We start from the raw sequence: 20746 nt of genomic DNA, 5'->3' as shown, positions 1-20746 counted from the left end.
GTTTAAATTTTACCCAGTAGCAAACTAAACGACACATGTAGCAACTTGTTGGGGAGTGGGATCTCAACTGCCAGCCATCCACCTGAAAAATGAGCAACCAGCAGATGATACCTAACCAGTGCTTTTTAAAGGGACTACGGGTGCGGGGGATGCTGCTCAGAAAAAGTAAATTTTTTTCTGAAGATTTTTATAGGGCTTGGAGGATCATTCATGATCATACCTGCAGGCTCCATACAGAAGCCAGCTGATTTTTCTACTGCAGCAAACTGGCATGCTGCAGGATTGCGCCTATAGTTCACTGGTTAAAATTTACAAGACCAGAAGCTGAAAGTGGTTCTAGCCGCATCCAATTGTGTGGACGCACGATCAGTATCGCCCACGATTTGGGCCGGACTTGAAAATTTTTGACACTGTTTCTCAGAACCCTGCCGCACCTTTTGGTAAATATGAAGATTTCAGAAAGTGAGCAGTATCTAAAACTGAAGTATTAAAGTAACAATTGTGCTATTATGCTTTGTTACAGGCAGCATAAAGATGAAATATCTGGAGATATATTTGACATGTTACTGACTTTCACAGATTTCCTGGCTTTCAAAGAAATGTTTCTTGACTACCGAATGGTATGTGCATGTTTTGTGGTGCTCTTGTATGTAAAATTAACGCAACATCACATTGGCACGCAATGTATAGACTAGGAAGATGTAAGGTTATCTGTTGTCCCTGGCCTATGATGAGTTAGCTGGTCTCAACTAATAACAGTGAGGGTGAAACAATTGATCTTTGTGACCCCAGGCTAGAGAAGGGAAGGATGACCTATGAAAGTGAAAGTCAAGCATCAGCTCAACTTTGTAAATGCTAAGGGGGATTTGAGTTCTGTGCTGATAAAATTAAATCCATTTGTAAGGCTGGCCAGCTCCTTATGGAGACAACCATATTTGTATGGCCAAATGGCCTACTCCTGCTCCTATTTCTTATGTCCTTACATGGACATTGGCAAAGTGGATAGTTAATTCATCTTGGACTATTGCAGGTATGAAATTTAGAAGGGTCCAAGATCACTCTGTTGGTCAACATTTGCTAGGCTCAGAAAGGTCCTTGTACCTGGCATCCACTTGCTACATTTTTAAAATTTATTTATTCATTCATGGGATGTAGGCGTCACTGGCCAGGCCAGCATTTGTTGCCCATTCCTAATTGCCCTGGAGAAGGTGGTGGTGAGCTGCCTTCTTGAACCGCTGCAGTCTATTTGGGGTAGATATACCCACAGTGCTGTTAGGAAGGGAGTTCCAGGATTTTGACCCAGCGACAGTGAAGGAATGGCGATATAGTTCCAAGTCAGGATGGTGTGTGACTTGGAGGGGAACTTGCAGGTGGTGGTGTTCCCATGTATTTGCTGCCCTTGTCCTTCTAGTTGTTAGAGGTCGCAAGTCTGGAAGGTGCTGTCTAAGAAACCTTGGTGCATTGCTTGAGTGCATCTTGTAGATGGTACACACTGCTGCCACTATGTGTCAGTGGTGGAGGGAGTAAATGTTTGTAGATGGGTGCCAATCAAGCGGGCTGCTTTGTCCTGGATGGTGTCGAGCTTCTTGAGTGTTGTTGGAGCTGCACCCATCCAGGCAAGTGGAGAGTATTCCATCACACTCCTGACTTGTGCCTTGTAGATGGTGGACAGGCTTTGGGGAGTCAGGAGGTGAGTTACTCTCCGCAGGATTCCTAGCCTCTGACCTGCCCTTGTAGCCACGGTATTTATATGGCTACTCCAGTTCAGTTTCTCGTCAATGGTAGCCCCTAGGATGTTGATAGTGGGGAATTCAGCGATGGTAATGCCGTTGAATGTCATGGGGAGATGGTTAGATTCTCTCTTGTTGGAGATGGTCATTGCCTGGCACTTGTGTGGCGCGAATGTTACTTGCCAGTTATCAGCCCAAGCCTGGATATTGTCCAGGTCTTGCTGCATTTCTACACGGACTGCTTCATTATCTGAGGAGTCACGAATGGTGCTGAACATTGTGCAATCATCAGCGAGCATCCCCACTTCTGACCTTATGATTGAAGGAAGGTCATTGATGAAGCAGCTGAAGATGGTTGGGCCTAGGACACTACCCTGAGGAACTCCTGCAGTGATGTCCTGGAGCTCAGATGATTGACCTCCAACAACCACAACCATCTTCCTTTGCGCTAGGTATGACTCTAGCCAGCGGAGGGATTTCCCCCTGATTCCCATTGGCCTCAGTTTTGCTAGAGCTCCTTGATGCCATACTCGGTCAAATGCTGCCTTGATGTCAAGGGCAGTCACTCTCACCTCACCTCTTGAGTTCAGCTCTTTTGTCCATGTTTGAACCAAGGCTGTAATGAGGTCAGGAGCTGAGTGGCCCTGGCGGAACCCAAACTGAGCGTCACTGAGCAGGTTATTACTAAGCAAGTGCTGCTTGATGGCACTGTTGATGACACCTTCCATCACTTTACTGATGATTGAGAGTAGGCTGATGGGGCGGTAATTGGCCGGGTTGGACTTGTCCTGATTTTTGTGTACAGGTCATACCTGGGCAATTTTCCACATTGCAGGGTAGATGCCAGTGTTGTAGCTATCCTGGAACAGCTTGGCTAAGGGCGCGGTAAGTTCTGGAGCACAGATCTTCAGTACTATTGCCGGAATATTGTCAGGGTCCATAGCTTTTGCAGTATCCAGTGCCTTCAGTCGTTTCTTGATATCACGTGGAGTGAATCGAATTGGCTGAAGTCTGGCATCTGTGATGCTGGGGACTTCAGAAGGAGGCCGAGATGGATCATCAACTCGGCACTTCTGGCTGAAGATTATTGCAAATGCTTCAGCCTTATCTTTCACACTGATGTGCTGGGCTGCCCCATCATTGAAGAGGGGGATATTTGTGGAGCCACCTCCTCCAGTTAGTTGTTTAATTGTCCACCACCATTCACGGCTGGATGTGGCAGAACTACAGAGCTTAGATCTGATCCAAAAACAAGAAATGCTGGATTCACTCAGCAGGTCTGGCAGCATCTGTGGAAAGAGAAGCAGAGTTAACGTTTCGGGTCAGTGACCCTTCTTCGGAACTGACAAATATTAGAAAAGTCACAGATTATAAACAAGTGAGGTGGGGGTTGGGCAAGAGATAACAAAGGAGAAGGTGCAGATTGGACCAGGCCACATAGCTGACCAAAAGGTCACGGAGCAAAGGCAAACAATATGTTAATGGTGTGTTGAAAGACAAAGCATTAGTACAGATTAAGTGTGAATATACTGAATATTGAACAGCAGCAAGTGCAAACCTGAAGAAAAACAACCTGAAAAAAACAGTGGGTAAGCAAACTGAACAAACTAAGATGAAATGAAATAAATGCAAAAAAAGATTGTAAAGAATGTAAAAAGGAATGTAAAAAAAAAAGAAGAAAAAATAACTAAAAATGAAAGTAAAGTGGGGGGCTGTCATGCTCTGAAATTATTGAACTCAATGTTCAGTCCGGCAGGCTGTAGTGTGCCTAATCGGTAGATGAGATGCTGTTCCTCGAGCTTGCGTTGATGTTCACTGGAACACTGCAGCAATCCCAGGACAGAGATGTGAGCATGAGAGCAGGGGGGAGTGTTGAAATGGCAAGCAACCGGAAGCTCGGGGTCCTGCTTGCGGACTGAGCGGAGATGTTCTGCAAAGCGGTCACCCAGTCTGCGCTTGGTCTCCCCAATGTAGAGGAGACCACACTGTGAGCAGCGAATACAGTATACTACATTGAAAGAAGTACAAGTAAATCGCTGCTTCACCTGAAAGGAGTGCTTGGGGCCTGGGATAGTGAGGAGAGAGGAGGTAAATGGGCAGATCTGATCCGTTGGTTATGTGATTGCTTAGCTCTGTCTATCGCATGCTGCTTATGCAGTTTGGCATGCAAGTAGTCCTGGGTTGTAGCTTCACCAGGTTGACACCTCATTTTGAGGTATGCCCTCCTGCACTCTTCATTGAAACAGGGTTGGTCTCCTGGCTTGATGGTAATGGTAGAGTGGGGGAGTAATTTCCATATGCTTCCACTAAACATTTTTCCTTGGATCTTTTGACCAAGAGGTTTTAATTGTGCAGATTTTTCTTGGAGACAGTTGTGCCCTCCAGGACATCAAGGACTCTACTTCTTTTACTCCTTGGAATTATCTTTCTAATATTTATATTGTATTTTATGGCTTCTTGCTTTGCTGCAACAGCTGGGCGATGGTACCTTTATATGGAATGACATTGGAAAGCTGTGCGTATGATACCATACTACAAAAATATCTGGGCTAAACCTGCAGTATATAGGAAATGCATCCATTCAAAGAATGAAGATCACCCTTGGGTGTCAGCCTTGGCTCAGCTGGTGTCACTCTCATCTCTGAGTCAGAGGTTGTGGGTTCAAGTCCCACTGCACAGACACAAGTGCAGAAGTCTAGGCTGACATTCCAGTGGAGTACTGCAGGTATACTGCACAGTCGGAGGTGTTGGCTTTTGGCTGAGACTTTAAATTGAGGCCCCATCTGCCCTTTTTAAGATGAATGTAAAAGATCCCGTGGGACTATTTCGAAGAAGAGCAGAGGAGTTATCCCCGGTGTCCTGGTCAATATTTATTCCTTAGTCAACATTACAAAAAAAAAATTGTCATTATCACATTGCTGTTTGTGGGAGTTTGTTGTGCACAAATTGGCTGTCTTGTTTCTTATAACAGCGACTGCACTTCAAAAGTACTTAATTGACTGCAAAGCACTTTGGGCCAAACTGAGGTTGTGAAAGGCGCTATATAAATGCAAGTCTGTTCTTTTCCTTAAAGATTCACAGAATTGTTACTGCACAGAAGGAGGCCATTTGGCCCGTTGTGTCTGCACTGGCTTGCTGAAGAAGCAATTTAGTTAGAGTCACTCCCCTGCCTTTTCCCCATAGCCCTGCACATTCTTCCTTTACAGATAACAATTCATTTCCCTCTTGAATGCCTTGATTGAATCTCTGCCCCCACCACTCTCTCAGGCAGTGCATTCCACATCCTAACCACTCGCTGCATGAAAAAGTTTTTCCTCATGTCGCCATTGCTCTTTTTTGCCAATTACCTTAAATCTGTGCTCACTCATTCTTGATCCCTCCCCTATCTACGCTGTCCAGACCCTTCATGCTTTTGAATATCTCTATCAAATCTCTTCTCAACTTTCTGTTTAAGGAAAACATCCTAACTTCTCCAATCTGTCTACGTAACTGAAGTTCCTCATCCCTGGAACCATTCTCGTGAATCTTTTCTGAACTCTCTCCGATGCCTTCACATCTTTCTTAAAGTGTTGCACCCAGATCTGGACGCAGTATTCCACTTGAGGTCGAACCAGTGTTCTATACAAGATAACCATAACTTCCTTGCTTTTGTACTGTATGCCCCTATTAATAAAGCCTAAGATGCTGTATGCTTTATTAACTGTGCTCTCAACCTGTCTTGCCACTTTCAATGATTTATGCACATATACACCCATGTCTGTGTGCTGCACCCCCTTTAGAATTGTACCCTTTATTTTATATTGTTTCTTAGCATTCTTCCTACCAAAATGAATCACTTCACATTTCTCTGCATTGAAATTAATCTGCCACCTGTCTGCCTATTCCGCCAACCTGTCTATGTCCTTTTGAAGTTCTACAGTATCCTCCTCACAGTTCACAATGCTTTCAAGTTTCATATCATCCGCAGATTTTAAAATTGTGCCTTCTACACTAAGGTCTATGTCATTAACATATATCAGGAAGAGCAAGGATTTTAACACCAAGATGCATTGCAGCAACGCACCAAGGCTCCTTACACAGCACCTTCCAAACTGCGGCCTCTACCAACTAGAAGTACAAGGGCAACAAATGCATGGGAACACCACCACCATGAAAGAATAAAGAAAAAAGTGACTATTAATTTTGTCCCAAATTATTATTTCTAGAAGCTCCCCACCACCAAGGTTAAATTGACTGGTCTGTAGTTGCTGAGATTATCTTTACACCTTTTTTGAACAAGGGTGTAACATTTGCAATTCTGTAGTCCTCTGGAACCACCCTTGAGTCTAAGGAAGACTGGAAAATTATGGCCAGTGCCTCTGCAATTTCCACTCTCTTCCCTCAGTATCCTTGGATGCATCTCATCTGGTCCTGGTGCCTTATCAACTTTAAGTACCGACAGCCAATCCAATATATCCTCCTTATCAATTTTAAACCCTTCAAGTGTCTGAATTACCTCATCTTTCACCATGACCCGCGCAGCATCTACCTTGGTGAAGAAAGTTGCAAAGTATTAATTTAATACCTCAGCCATGACCCCTGCCTCCATGCGATAAGGGACCAAGTGGATCAAGTGTTAGTAGGAGAACATTTAGGGGACAGTGATCATTGTATCATCAGGTTTAGGTTGGCTATGGAAAATGACAAGGAACAATCCAGAGTAAGAATAATTAACTGGGGGAAAGACAACTTTAATGGGGTAAGAATGGATCTGATCCAGATAAATTGGAGTCAAAGGTTGGCAGGCAAAACAGTAACTGAAAAATGGGCTGCCTTTAAAGAAGAGATAGTTCAGGCACCTTGTGGTCCCTTATCAGCCCCACTCCTTCTTTTACCACCCTTTTACTATTTATATGCCTATAGGAGACTTTTGGATTCCCTTTTATGTTAGCTGCCAGCCTCTTTTCATACCATCTCTTTGCTTCTCTTCTTAGCTTTATCACTTCCCCTCTGAGCCTTCTATATTCAGGCTGGTTCTGGGTTGTATTATCCACCTGACATCTGTCATAAGAAAATGTTTCCCTTTCATCTTAATCTCTTTCTCCTTTATCATCCAGGGAGCTCTGGATCAGATCCATTCTTGCCCCATTAAAGTTGTCTTTCCCCCAGTTAATTATTCTTACTCTGGATTGTTCCTTGTCATTTTCCATAGCCAACCTAAACCTTATGATACAATGATCACTGTCCCCTAAATGTTCTCCTACTAACACTTGATCCACTTGGCCCACCTCATTCTCAAGAACCAGGTCTAGCAATGCCTCCTTTCTTGTTGAACTGGAAAGATACTGATGCAGAAAATTCTCCTGAACACACTCTAGGAACTCTTGCTCCTCTCTGCCCTTTACACTATTACTATCCCAGTCTGTATTCGGATAATTAAAGTCCCCCATTATAACCACACTATAATTCTTGTACCTCTCTGTAGTTTCCTTCAAATTTGTTCCTCTACATTTTTCCCACTAGTTGGTGGTCTCTAGTCTACACTGAGCAATGTAATTGCATCTTTTTTTTCTTACTTAGCTCGAGCCAAATAGATTCTGTCCTTAACCCCTCAGGGACATTCTCTCTCCAGCACTGCAATGTTCTTAATACTGCCACCCCTCCCCCTTTTTATTCCTTTCCTATTTTTGCTGAGCGCCTTGTATCCAGGGATATTTAATACCTAGTCCTGCCCTTCTTTGAGCCAGGTCTCTGTTATAGCCACAACATCATATCTCCACATGGCAATCTGTGCCTGTAATTCACCAGTCTTATTTACCACACTGCGCATTCACATACATGCACAGTAACTCCATATTAGACTTTATTACTTTCCCCCTTTCTCTTAACCCACCTAATAACTTACTATTTCCTACTCTAGTGCTATCTGTCTCTTTCAGTATTCTGTGCACCTTGGTATTCCTCACTGATATTACCTCCTGGTTCCCACACCCCTGCCAAGTTAGCTTAAACCCTTCCCAATAGCAAATCACCCTGCAAGGAAATTGGTCCCAGCTCTGTTTCGCTGCAACCCATCCAGCCTGTACAGGTCCAATGTCCCAGGAATCTAAAGCACTCCCTCCTGCAACATTTTTTCAGCCACGCATTCATCTGTTTCATTCTGCTGTTTCTATACTCGCACGTGGTACTGGGAGTAACCCGGAGATTACTACTTTTGAGGTCCTGCTTGCTAATTTCCTACCTAGCTAGCTCCAGGGACCCGGGTTCGATTCCGGGTACTGCCTGTGTGGAGTTTGCAAGTTCTCCCTGTGTCTGCGTGGGTTTTTCTCCGGGTGCTCCGGTTTCCTCCCACAAGCCAAAAGACTTGCAGGTTGATAGGTAAATTGACCATTATAAATTGTCACTAGTATAGGTAGGTGGTAGGGAAATATAGGGACAGATGGGGATGTTTGGTAGGAATATGGGATTAGTGTAGGATTAGTATAAATGGGTGGTTGATGGTCGGCACAGACTCGGTGGGCCGAAGGGCCTGTTTCAGTGCTGTATCTCTAATCTAATCTAGCTCCCTAAATTCTAACTGCAGGACCACATCCCTCTTTCTGCCTATGTCATTAGTTCCGATGTGGATCACAACTGCTGGCTGTTCACCCTCCGCCTTCAGGGTGCTGACCCTGGCACCAGGGAGGCAACACACCATCCTGGATTCATGTCTGCGGCCACAGAAACACCTGTGTATTCTCCTAACTATTGAATCTCCTATCACTATTGTTCTTCCAGTCTCCAGGTATGGAGGTATCCATAATTTGTAGCTGGCATCTACTTGCTACTGAGGAGTATCCCATATGCTTCAACTAAACATTCTTCCTTGGAAAACATGAATTAGAGAAAACATCCTTCACTATCCACTTTCCTTATAAACTAAATAATTTGTTTGTGATGTTGGTTAAATGATAAATATTGGCTAGGACGCTGAGAGAATGCCCTTGTTCTGATCCAAATTATGCATGAAACCCTATGTGCCTACCTGAGAGGGCAGATGGGGCCTCGGTTTAACGTCTAATCTGAAAAGCAGTGTCTCCGACAGTACTACACTGAAGTGTCAGCCTAGATTACATGAACTAAAGGCCTGCTCGGGTCTGCCAATGAGACCCGACCCGAGCCGAGCCCGACAGAACCCCGTGTCCTTCAATTTTTCCCGCGCCCGACCTGACTATCAGTTAACCTACCTTCCATTTTTCACTTTGTTCCTTACCTGTACAAGCTTAAAACAACTGAAGCAAAACCAACTTTAAAGTCCAAAAAGTAGATTAACATTAACGTCACTTACCTGAGGTGGTGACAGAGCGTGTCCAACCTGAGCCCAAATGCCGGACCCGGAAGTGTGACCCGAACCCGGCACATGTCGTCGGGTTCGGGTCGGGTCGCAGGCCTTTAACGTGAACCCACAACCTTCTAACTTGGGGACAATAGTGCTACCTCTGAGCCAAGGTCGATACACTGAAGGTTTGACTTCTCTTATACCATTCTAACCAGTCATCCTGCTTCAACCCTCCACAGACCTCAACTCTTCCAGAGTACTGCAGCCCGCATCCTCACACTACTATCGCCCTTGTCCTCTTCTAGTTCCACTAGTTTCCTGTGCCCCAGTGACTTGAGTTTGAGGTTATCGTCCTTGTTTTAGATCCCTTCATGTCCTCACCCATCCTATATCAATATTCTCCTGCCTTATGCCCCTAGCATACCCTCCACTTTTCTTACAATGGGGTTTTCTTCTTCATTCCCTCAACCATTGATAGAAACATAGAAAAATAGGAGCAGGAGTAGGCCATTCGGCCCTTTGAGCCTGCTCCGCCATTCAATACGATCATGGCTGATCATTCAAATTCAGTAACCTGTTCACGCTTTCTCCCCGCATCTCTTGATCCCATTAGCCCTAAGAACTGTATCTAACTCTTTCTTGAATATATTTAATGATTTGGCCTCAAATGCTTTCCATGATAGAGAATTCCACAGGGTCACCACTCTCTGGATGAAGAAATCTCTCCTCATTGCAGTCCTAAATGGCTAACCCTTTATCCTTAGACTGGGACCCCTGGTCCTGGATCCCCCGCCATCGGGAACATCCTTCCTGCATCTTGTCTGTCCAGTCCTGTTAGAATTTTGTAGGTTTCTATGAGATCCCTCTCATTCTTCTAAACTCTAGCGAATACAAGCCTAATTGACCCAATCTCTCTTCATACATCAGTCCTGCCATCCCAGGAATCAGTCTGGGGAACCTTCGTTGCACTCCCTCCATAACAGGAACATGCTTCCTCAGATAAGGAGACCAAAACTGCACACAATACTCCAGATGTGGTCTCACCAAGGGCCTTGTATAATTGCAGCAAGACATATTTTCTCCTGTACTCGAATCCTCTCGCTATGAAGGCCAACATACCATTTGCCTTCTTAACTGCCTGCTGCACCTGCATGCTTACTTTCAGCGACTGGTGTGCACAAGGACACCCAGGTCTCACTGCACCTTCCCCTTTCCCAATCTATCGCTGTTCAGATAATCTGTCTTTCTGTTTTTGCCACCGAAATGTGGCAATTATACTGTATGTGCCATGCATTTTCCCACTCACGCAACCTGTCCAAATCAGACTGGAGCTTCTCTGCATCCTCCTCACAGCTCACACTTCACCAAACTTTGTGTCATCTGCCAACTTGGATATATTACAATTAATTCCCTCATCTATATCATTAATATATATTGTGAATAGCTGGGGTCCTAGCACTGATTCCTGCGGTACCCCACTAGTCACTGCGTGCCACTCGGAAAAAGACTTGTTCAGCAACTATACTTGTGTCCTCTGGTATTAGCTGTTCAAACTCCCCTGCCTTGCCACCCCTCTCCCATCTTTCAAAAGCATCCACAGAATCCTGCTGTTGAGCCATACCTTTGCTCATCCACTGCCAACTGTCGTCAACTGTCTCCATTTTTACACACTACCCACCCCCTGCTCAGCATTCACCTTTTAGTCCTCAATGTAAAATATTCCAGGTGTTTCCTGTATCTGAAGAACAGTATAGAAATGCAAGTTGTAGCTGATAATTCTTGTTGACTTTACCACATATATACTGTTTACTGGAAATGAAGAATATGGTTTACAGACACAGGTTGCACATTTGTGGACCTTCATTCTGTATTCTCCAAATCTACATAGACCAAAGAAAGACAAACTTGCGATTATATAGCGCCTTTCATGACCCCAGATCATCCCAAAGCACTTTACAGCCAATGAAGTACTTTTGAAGTTTAGTCACTGTTGTGATGTAGGAAGCAGAGCAGCCAATTTGCACACAGCAAGGTCCCACAAACACCATTGTGATAATGACGAAATAATCTGTTTTGGTGATGTTGATTGAGAGATCAATATTTGCCAGGACACTGTGGATAACTCCTCTGCTCCTCTTCGAAAGAGTACAATGGAATCTTTTATGTCCACTGGAGAGACTAAACGGGGCCTTGGTTTAACATCCCATATGAAAGATGTTCCTATGTATATTATAGCTCATAATAGAGCAAGAGGGATATCAGATATCTTGTGTCAAGAAGCAGCAACAACTAAAAGAAAACGATGTAGTCCTCATAAGGTCAAAAGGGAACATTCATATTTAGGACTATTTTAATGTCGAGCTTCTCCACAATGTAAATATAGCTGAAGATTTGTCCTTTTAGGAAAAACTTTCTCTCTTTACACTGGAGGCTTCCTGTATTAACTATGAGAAGGAAAAAAAGACCTGTCTAGATTTTTGGGGGAAGTGTGTGGCTAATTAACTTATTATTTTGTTGAACTTTGGTTCTAGTGGGATTACTGCATAGTAAGAAGTCACAGACTAGTCAAATGCAAAGCTCATATGTAAATTTATTTCCATGGTCATTTATCATAAATTTATATGAATCCAGTGACTTTACTGTTTGGCTAATGGTTTAAAATAATTTACTCCTTAATGTTAAATATATTTACTTTTCAGGAAAAGGAAGGGCGTGGCCTTGACTTTAGTGGAGATCTTGTAGTGACATCCTTATCAAAATCATCTTCATTGCCTCAGGGTTCAAATAACATTCGACCTTTCCAATAGTTCTACTGTATGCCTCTGGAGTTCTGCATTTATTCCTGTATACTTACATAGCCCAAGCACAATGATAGACATTTTGACATGTTACAGTATTCTCTAAGGAGGGTTGTACAGGTACACTGTAAAACCTCAATAAAAGGCATCAGTTCCAATATTTTTGTTTTTCAGATCCTACTAAACAATAATTCAAGGTGATAATTTTGTTATCTTCAACAACTTTTTTTATTAACCAACGTAGGACATAGGCCTCCTGATCCTATTTGCAGGTCTGTGTGCTGTAATGAGCATTCACCTTACAAAGATTCTAGTGGCAGTACCTGAAGGTAAGGCTATACTGCCACCACTGTATGTTCTGAGACCCATCTGAGATTGTGTGTTTTTACAGAATTCTTGGCAGCAATATAAACATTGTATTAGAGGCAGAGGCCATTGTCTATCATTAACTGCACAGACCACATGTCATTTTTTGCTTGCTGGTATGTATGTAGCTTCCCCAACCAGAAATAATAGTAGCCTTCTGGTGTTGGTACAGTTCAGATCCCTGCATCTTGCAAAGTAATTCTAGAAATGGAAAATGGGATCTTCGGTCCAGAGCTGATTTTATTTAAAAACACAATGAGCCTCTATCCATGACTATCATTTTCCATTGCACTCAGTACATGCAGAACCTACATTGGTAACTTCAGTACTTTAACTCTTTGACCATTGAAACAAGTGTTCCTGAGGTAGGCCATTCCCACATGCTGGTAATTGGGTCAGAGTTGCTACTTCGGCCTCTCTTAATACTGGGAACCTGTAAATATATGTGAAATTGAATCAGGATTTTGTATCTCCTATGTTTGAGACTTCAAATTGTGATTTGGTTTGTTGCTGTTGTCATAGTACCATAGTTTTTCCTGAACAAAAGCTGAGAATTCCACGGGATAATGGATCGGTTGTAATGCAGTTTGGTAAAGTCTGTGATAATATTGTGTACACCACCTACACACTCCCAAAAAAACTATCCACATTTTATATTACCTTAACTAGAGGATCCCGTAACTTATTTGACCTGGTTGTAAAACATATTTTATGAGATATCAGTTTAGATAACAAGGGTTCTTTTGCTACTTAAACCCTGTTCATTTGACTGGTTAATTGGCCAGAACCATAGACTTTGAATTTACATCCATAAAATGGATAAAGAGTCAAAGTCTATAGCACTGTTACTTCTAATAGTTCAAGGTGTGGGAATAAGGATGTTGTTGAGAGAATGACGAGTATTATGGCTTTCCTTTTGTGTACAAAGTGAATTTGTCAATTTAGCTGTTGTTTTGCTATGGGTTATGAATTCATGCTTACTTTATATTTTTCATATTTGTACATATATTTTTATTCCTATGTTTTTAAATAAAAGATGGCTGAAATGCACTTTTGTAAGACAAGTGTTATGAGTTTTGTTTTCTAAGAATAGAAATTGGCATTGTCCACAGGCCTTTTTATATTACTGCTTTATATAATCAGTCCTATTTACCCACATGGTGTAAATTCAACCGTACCAGAAGCAACATTGAATGATTGCATTGCACATGTCCAATTGTCTTTAATTCACAGCTAATAATTCTGTTTTCTGGTCGTTTCATCTTCCTTCAAGATGGGAAAAGTGCCTGTGTCAGAGAGCAACAAACATGCAGTGCTGGTCTGGAGAATTAGAGGGACTGAGTCAATCAGCTTGCCAGTGACCAAAAAACATGCCAGCCTCTTCCTCCAGTGCCAGCATTTACATTGTATTAAGGTCAGCACTCCTTTTTCAGAGGTGCAGCTGAAAATTACCTCTTTAGATGGGTCTTGGAGACTCTGGAGGCAGCATAGTCATCTCATTACATACAGTCATACCATCCAAGTCAGAATGATAATGCTGGTTGTGCTGTAAGACAAATGGGGGCCTATGAATGCCAAAAATCTGGATCAATATCCACTTTGGATGCCCTAATCAAAGGGCACGTAAGTAGCGATTGACAACTATATGTAAAGTATTAAATGTATGTATTTATAAGCATTTACTCATTGAATAAAATTTAAAAGACTGCAGGTTTTTAAAATGTTATTTTCCTGCTTTAGATTCTATTATCTCACCAGCCTCCTGCTGTTGTATTTCGTCCAGTTGGCAGAATGGGTCAGTAGAAGCTATTGATGTTTCTATGGTTACTGTTCTTGTGAGCAACCAGTCTATTCCCTTCTACTGATCAGAGGCTGGTACTGCCAGTTTTTTTATTCTGTTGAGAGAAGTGGTTTGTTGCTGCACTGTACTCTTAAGACTTGGCCAAGAACTAATGAATTTTGCCTAATGAGGGAAAGTGAGTTTCAGTATGTTACCCCCATGTAAGTCAATGTAACAACCCCAGTTTGATTGTTCCAATGGTCTAGAAGTTCAAAGGAATGATATCTATTAAGATCACAAAGGTTCTTGTTTAGATTTAAACAATAAAACTTTGAAAAAATCTTGTTTTAAATATTGCTATTTCAAACTTTGCACCATTTTATTTCCCTTTCTCACTATCAAATTATTTTTTTTTAATTGATCCATATATGTGTATAATGAAAATATTTTGTTTAATTCTGGCCATTCACTCCCTCCCTGGATGTACTGTACTTTTAGTAAAAACAAGAATGTTTGCAACCTCTGACCTGTTCAACCTACTGAAATAATTTAACTACCTCGAGCCCTACTACATGCCTTGAACTCACTGTTGCTCTGATTCTGGCCTCTTGTGCCTCCCCTTCACTCCAGTTTGTCAGCTGTGCTTTTAGCTGGAGATCCTATGCTCCAGAGTTGCCTCTCCTTCAATACTCTCCTTTAACTAGGCATTTGGTTACATCTAGTATCTCATATGGTTTGGTGTCTCTTTCTGATTATGCCCCTATGAACAAACTTTGTGTAAATTCTTTGTTTGGTTGTGGAAGGTCATTCCTCAGGCCCAACCATCCTCTGCTTCATCAATAATCTTCCTTCCATCATAAGGTCAGAAGTGGGGATGTTCATTCATGATTGCACAATGTTCAGTTCCTTTCTTAAGTCAGTTCCCACATACAGCAAAACCTGGACAACTTTCAGGCTTTGGATACTAAGTGGCAAATAACATTTGTGCCACACAAGTGCCAGGTGATGACCATTTCCAACAAGCGAGAGTCTAGGCATCTCTTCTTGGTATTATTATCATCATATCCCCCTCTCTCAACATTCTGGGGGTTTCCATTGACCAGAAACCTAGGTGGTCTCGCTACATAAATACTATGGCTATACCAGCAGGTCAGATGCTGGGAAATCTGTAGTGAGTGACTCACCTTCTGACTCTCCAAAGCCGTTCCACCAGCAACAAGGCACAAGTCAGGAGTGTGAGGGGATACTCTCCACTTCCCTGCACGGGTGCAGTTCCAACAACAATTAATCTCAACATCCAGGACAAAACGTGTTTGATCAGCACCCCATCCACCACTGGCATACCATGGTTGCAGTGTATACTATTTACAAGATGCACTGCAGCAATTCACCAAGGCTTCTTTGCCAGCACCTCCCAAACCTATGCCCACTATCACCTAGAAGGGCAAGGGCAGCCAGTGTATAGGACCACCACCTGCAAGTTCCCCTTCAAGTCACACTCCATCTTGACTTGGAAATATCCTGCAGTATTGGTGGCTATAAATCCTGGAACTTCCCAATAGCACTATAGGTGTACCTATACTACATGGACTGCAATGGTTTAAAAAGGGTGCTTGCCCCTACCTTCTCAAGCAGTTAGGGATGGGCATTAAATGCTGGCCTTGCCAGCAACATGCACATCCTGTGAATGAAAACAATGCCTTGTTAAATTTTAAATGAGGTTTTCTAGAAGTATGGAAACAAAAGTAATGGAATTTTCATTTAGAAATCTGAAACAGCTATCTCCTCCATGAAGTAATTTATGCTGTGTTAAATTTGCAATGACATTTTTATTTTGTTTTGACAAATCCTGATGCTCAAGTTGTTAAGTGCCTTGTGTGAAGCGAACTTGTACAAACCAGGGAAGGTCCCAAGCTAGATCCTTGTTCTCTGGACAAGGTGGCAGCAAAGGGCTTCAGCACCTTTGGATGAGGGAGGGGATGAAATCACCCAGGGTTCCCATTCCTGATCCACTGACTTCTGCTCAAAACATGGGTGCAGTTATTGAGAACAAGGTTGGGTTTGACGGTGATACCCCCATAGTTAAATTTCTAGGCTCATTAAGGACCACCTACTGGGGTGCCAGCCCCTGGCACCATACCCCATAATGAATGTGATTTCAGGAAAGTCAGGCAAAGTGCCTAAAGAAAAAAAGTCAATTGTACTTTAGTATTGATCAACATGAAAAATACACAACCACAGGTTGGTGACTAATTCCTTTTATTAGAATGTTAACACAATAAATAAGCAATTATGTATAACAGATGAGAGATTTTATATAATTATAATTCAGGGTGTAAAGAAATGTCAATTACCTACTTATGAAATTTTTATTTGTTTTTAAATGATATTACAATTAGAATCAACATACCATAGAACCAGGAGGATGTTTTAGATTATGCAACCGTAACAAATGAAATGCAGAAAAGCAACAGTAATAAAGTATACAATAGTGGACATTTGTACTGGAACAGGTAAAATGGAAGGTGTTTTTATAAAGATGCTGGCAGATCTTGTACAAAAAAAGCCAATCTCTGCAAATTAGAATGCTGTTTCAAAGCAGTTCCGTCTTCTATGTTAACTGCAGTTTTATGTATTCTATTTGAAGAAAAAGATTCCTGCTATGATCAAAGGTTTGTGTTTAGACTTTAAACAAGCAAAAAAAAACCTTGAAAATATTTGTTTTGAAAGATTACTATTGCAATCCTTGCACCATTTAATTTTCCTTCCTCCTCACCTAATACTAATCTTTACAAGTATGTGTGCTGTATCAATTAGAGTTTGTTTAATTCTGGTTATTCACTCTTTCCTCCTTGGTGTACTTTAGTAGTACAAACAAAAATGTTCACCACCTCGGTCCTGTTCAACCCCAAGCAATCTCTAATCTCCTCCAGCCCTACCACACACCTTGAACTCTCTGTTCCTGACTCTCGCCTCTTACACATCCCCTACCCCCTTCAGTCCAGCATTGGCAGACATAGCTTCAGCCACCAAGACGCCATGGTCTGAACTTCCCTCCCTCAATCTGCCCTGATCTTCACCTCCCTCTCCTCCTTTTAAGGCTCTATTCTGACCAATCCTTTGGTCACCTCCTCCTAATTTCTCACATGGTTCAGTGTCCATTTTACTTTCCGATTATGGCTCGGTTAAGTGCCTTGGAGTGTTTCTTTAATGACACCATATATCCTGTTTATTCAATTTATATTTAACTATGGCTGGAATTTACTGGGTCATAAGTCAACCGTAGCTTAGAGATGGGCACCATGTTCCAGGGCGCGCACACTGCAACTTGAACATACTGAATTCCTCCTCGTGCCTCTCCACAGCAGCAAAGATGAGATCAGCATCTCAGCAAGACGTGGGGCTACAAAGTCTCTCTCTCTCCTCCCCTGCTGCCCCCACCCTCACACCCCACCGCCCAAGACCAGCAGCCTTGGCTTTGGGCAGTGGAGTTCTGACATGTTGTACCTCTGCACTGCCATTGCTGTTGTCACCCTGGTTGATTACAGCACCAATAACAAAAAAAAAATTATGTTGCAAGTCTTTGCACTAAACTCACACAATAGTTTCTATTCCTTTAATCATACTTCTCTAGAGGAAGTGGAATCTTGTTTGTTGCTGAACAGTTCACTGTATCCAGAGTAATTGATAGGGCTTTACTGGCAGAGTGTGATTAAATAGATAAAGCAGCATATTCACTTAGTGAATTGTCCTTTTATGTTGGAAGCTTCTGCATTCTTTATGGATTTCAAGGAAAGACTTGAAGACTAATTTGAAAAACATGCATTCTCAACCTGAGTTATAGATATGATTGAGTTGCACCATGTACTTCATGACCACAAAGATTGTGACCATTTCCTGTGGAAAGCACAGTTGGATTTTCAATGTTATTCCATTCTGTATTGAAAGGATTGGAATTTCAAGATGCATTTCACTGTGTGAACTTGCAACACTAGGCACTGGCAGGCTGTTCGACCTGGAGAGGGATTGCAGCCGAGCTTCACCTAATACCTACACAGAAACACTTAGGATTAAGTATCACTGGATAGTGATTGGGACCAGGAAGTCAGCTGGTTTCTCTCTGCCCTCCCTCACTTAAGGGCACCCAGTACAACTGCTGCCCTGCCCTAGATAAGCCAACTCTTTGCAGGCCAAGAATCCAGTACAAGGCCTTCTGGTATGTACAGCTTTACCCACTCCAGCAGAGGAGCCAAGCAGTAATATTTCTTAAAGATAGTCAAACAATGCTCGGGACTGTTTTGAAGGTAGATATTTTGAGATGCTCGTGATGCAGTTCACTTCCATGCAGTTGGAATACACACAATTCCTCATGTAACAAATAAACACTGATGAGATTATAGTGAACTCTATTATAGAGGGAAACATGTCAAACCACAAGAAAAGTTGCAATATCAAAAAAAGAAAGAAGTCAAAGAAGTTTAAAATAACAACTCTGAATTATTCTGGACATTGGTAACTGCGGTGTATTTAGAGGCTGTAACCAGCCTGAATGAGCAGCTGGACTGGAGTGTGCTTTTGGAGACAGTTGAGACAATCTGCTTGTCATTTCAAAAGTGTATAAAACGAATACGTTGTGACCTCCACCTTGATGAAAAAGTCTATACTGAATTACTTCCAGTTGCCTGACTTGTTGCTGCATTGCTACCACCTCTTTGCAGTGATAGGAAGCAAAGGAAGGTACTTATTCCATACGCTATCATCACCACACCTGCAAAGAACTGTGGGAAAAGCACATCATGTCATTAGACCTGCACAGCACAGTTGACAGATTCTCCTTCCCCCTTCTCTCCTGAAGCTGACGACTTGTGCTGGGAGGTGAATGAAGCAAGTAGGGAAAGGTGAATGAAAAAAAGTCAACCAGCATTCCTGCTCCTAGTTACTCCTCAATACTCTGAGCTGGAAAGTAAATGATGGGTCAATCGCACTGATTGCAAATGTTCATTCAATGCCTGGGCTCACAAACACACATGGCAGCTTGGACAAGATACCAGAAAGCTTCAGGTGCCCATGGAACTAAAATCACAAGTCAGCATTTTCAAGCACAGATAGGGAGGGAAGGGGGTGGGTGCTGCAGGTTTGGACTTGATCACAGATCTGCCGGTAATACCACAATATCAATAATTCTGACATTTTTGCCATAAGTACTGCATCAGAATCATTTCTGAATCCTAAACAGTGTGGGTTGAATAATGAGAACAAGTTGCATAAACTTGGTTTTATCCCCTTTTAGAAGGTTGAACGATGATCTCATTGAGGTGCTTAAAATGATATAGATATTCCATAGGATAGACAGAGAAATTAGTTCCTCTGATGGGGGAATTCAGAATAAGACACACAGAGTTAGCCCAGTTAAGAGTGAAATCAGGAAGTACTTTTTCATTCAAAGAATATCAGAAATCTCGAATTCTCTCCCATACAAGTCTGTGGATGTTGAGTCCTTTGAAATTTTCAAGACTGAGATCAGTAGATTTTTCTGATCAGTTCTGATGAAAAGGTCACTGACCTGAACAGTTAACTCGGTTCTCTCTCCACAGATGCTGCCAGACCTGCTGAGTATTTCCAGCATTTCTGGTCTTTATTTCAGATTTCCAGCATCTGCAGTATTTTGCTTTTATCAATAGACTTTTGTTGGGCAAGGGGTTTAAGGAATATGGATCCAAAAATGGAGTCAAGATACAGATCAGTCATGATCTAAAAGAATGGTGAAACAGTCTGAGCTGAATGGCCTAGTCCTGCTCCTACATTCCTCAAACCAAAATTACCATACATAATAACCAATATAGAAGCCTCACTTGTATTTCTGTGCTAGACACATGAGTAGCTGAGGTATAACGGATCTTCTTTAGGATTTCAGGTCATAATGACGTATTAAGGAGTAATTATCCCATGGATTTTGCATTGTTCTGTCAACAGCTGAACATAACCATAAAGAACCTTCTTCATATTCAGATATCCAATAGGAATCTTTGATTGAGAACTTGATTGAATGATTTAAATTTGCATATCCAATGGAGGAAGAATTACTGTGTGCTTTAAAACAAATGTACATTCATGACATAAAGAACAGATTTATGTCTTTGCTAAATGAACCACACACAGAAAATTCTTCCTGCTGAGGTAGTGATCAGGTTTCTACAGGCTTTGCTGCTTCAGCTAGTTGATAGAAGACTTTGTACCAATCTGAATCTTGATGCAAAGGAATACAGCCAACTCCACTCAAATCTCACGAGTGACTGGTCTTGCTGACTCAATAGAAACTGAAAAATCAACAGTTATTTCCTATTCACTTTAACAGCTTTACAAAACAGCTACATCAGAAATAATTTAAGAGTTTTCAGCCAGTTCAAAAGCCGACTATTCAGCTGGATTGTGCATGAATGAGCAAGGAACAAGTACTGTGTTATCCAATTAATCAAGATTAACAATACCTTAAAAATTTTATACATTTCAGATTTTACAATTTTGTAAAATGTTTTAATGCCACTCACTTTAAAAGGTAAAGGCTAATTTAAAATACATATAAATACTCACCGCAGCAGCTGCTCTGTTATTGTATCTGTAAGACCCTTTAATAGATGTTGGGTCAACAGATGATGCATTGGTAATGAAGGCAGTTAGGTACAGAACTGTAGCGCCCAAATTAAAATACAGCCGCTGTGGAGAATGAAAAACATATATAAAATAGTTGTCTCAAGCTACAGGTCACTAAAGAAAT

At 42.0% G+C, this 20746-nt stretch overlaps 2 protein-coding genes across 5 annotated transcripts in view; one reads left to right on the top strand and one right to left on the bottom strand.

Moving 5' to 3' along the window:
• The window catches only part of arl2bp (ADP-ribosylation factor-like 2 binding protein), a 30303-nt gene extending 17067 nt beyond the window's left edge, over positions 1-13236 (top strand). For 2 of the 3 annotated variants that reach the window (XM_068049580.1, XM_068049581.1), the window contains 2 exons: positions 524-620; positions 11727-13236. In XM_068049580.1, coding sequence (XP_067905681.1) covers positions 524-620; positions 11727-11834 — 205 coding nt within the window. In that variant the 3' untranslated portion in view covers positions 11835-13236. The remainder of the gene's footprint in view (positions 1-523; positions 621-11726) is intronic. The other variant, XM_068049582.1, reaches the window with a different exon arrangement.
• A 3017-nt stretch (positions 13237-16253) lies between these two features.
• Positions 16254-20746, bottom strand: part of LOC137379001 (plasmolipin-like) — a 30640-nt gene continuing 26147 nt past the window's right edge. The window contains exons 3-4 of one of the 2 annotated variants that reach the window (XM_068049576.1): positions 20563-20685; positions 16254-18749 (exon numbers count right to left, since the gene is read on the bottom strand). In XM_068049576.1, the coding sequence (XP_067905677.1) occupies positions 18630-18749; positions 20563-20685 (243 nt within the window). In that variant the 3' untranslated portion in view covers positions 16254-18629. The other variant, XM_068049577.1, reaches the window with a different exon arrangement.

The sequence above is a fragment of the Heterodontus francisci genome, chromosome 17 (genome assembly GCF_036365525.1).
Source record: "Heterodontus francisci isolate sHetFra1 chromosome 17, sHetFra1.hap1, whole genome shotgun sequence".
NCBI lineage: Eukaryota > Metazoa > Chordata > Chondrichthyes > Heterodontiformes > Heterodontidae > Heterodontus > Heterodontus francisci.
Note: the sequence above shows the minus strand (reverse complement) of the source record. Positions and strands in the feature narration are given on the sequence as shown.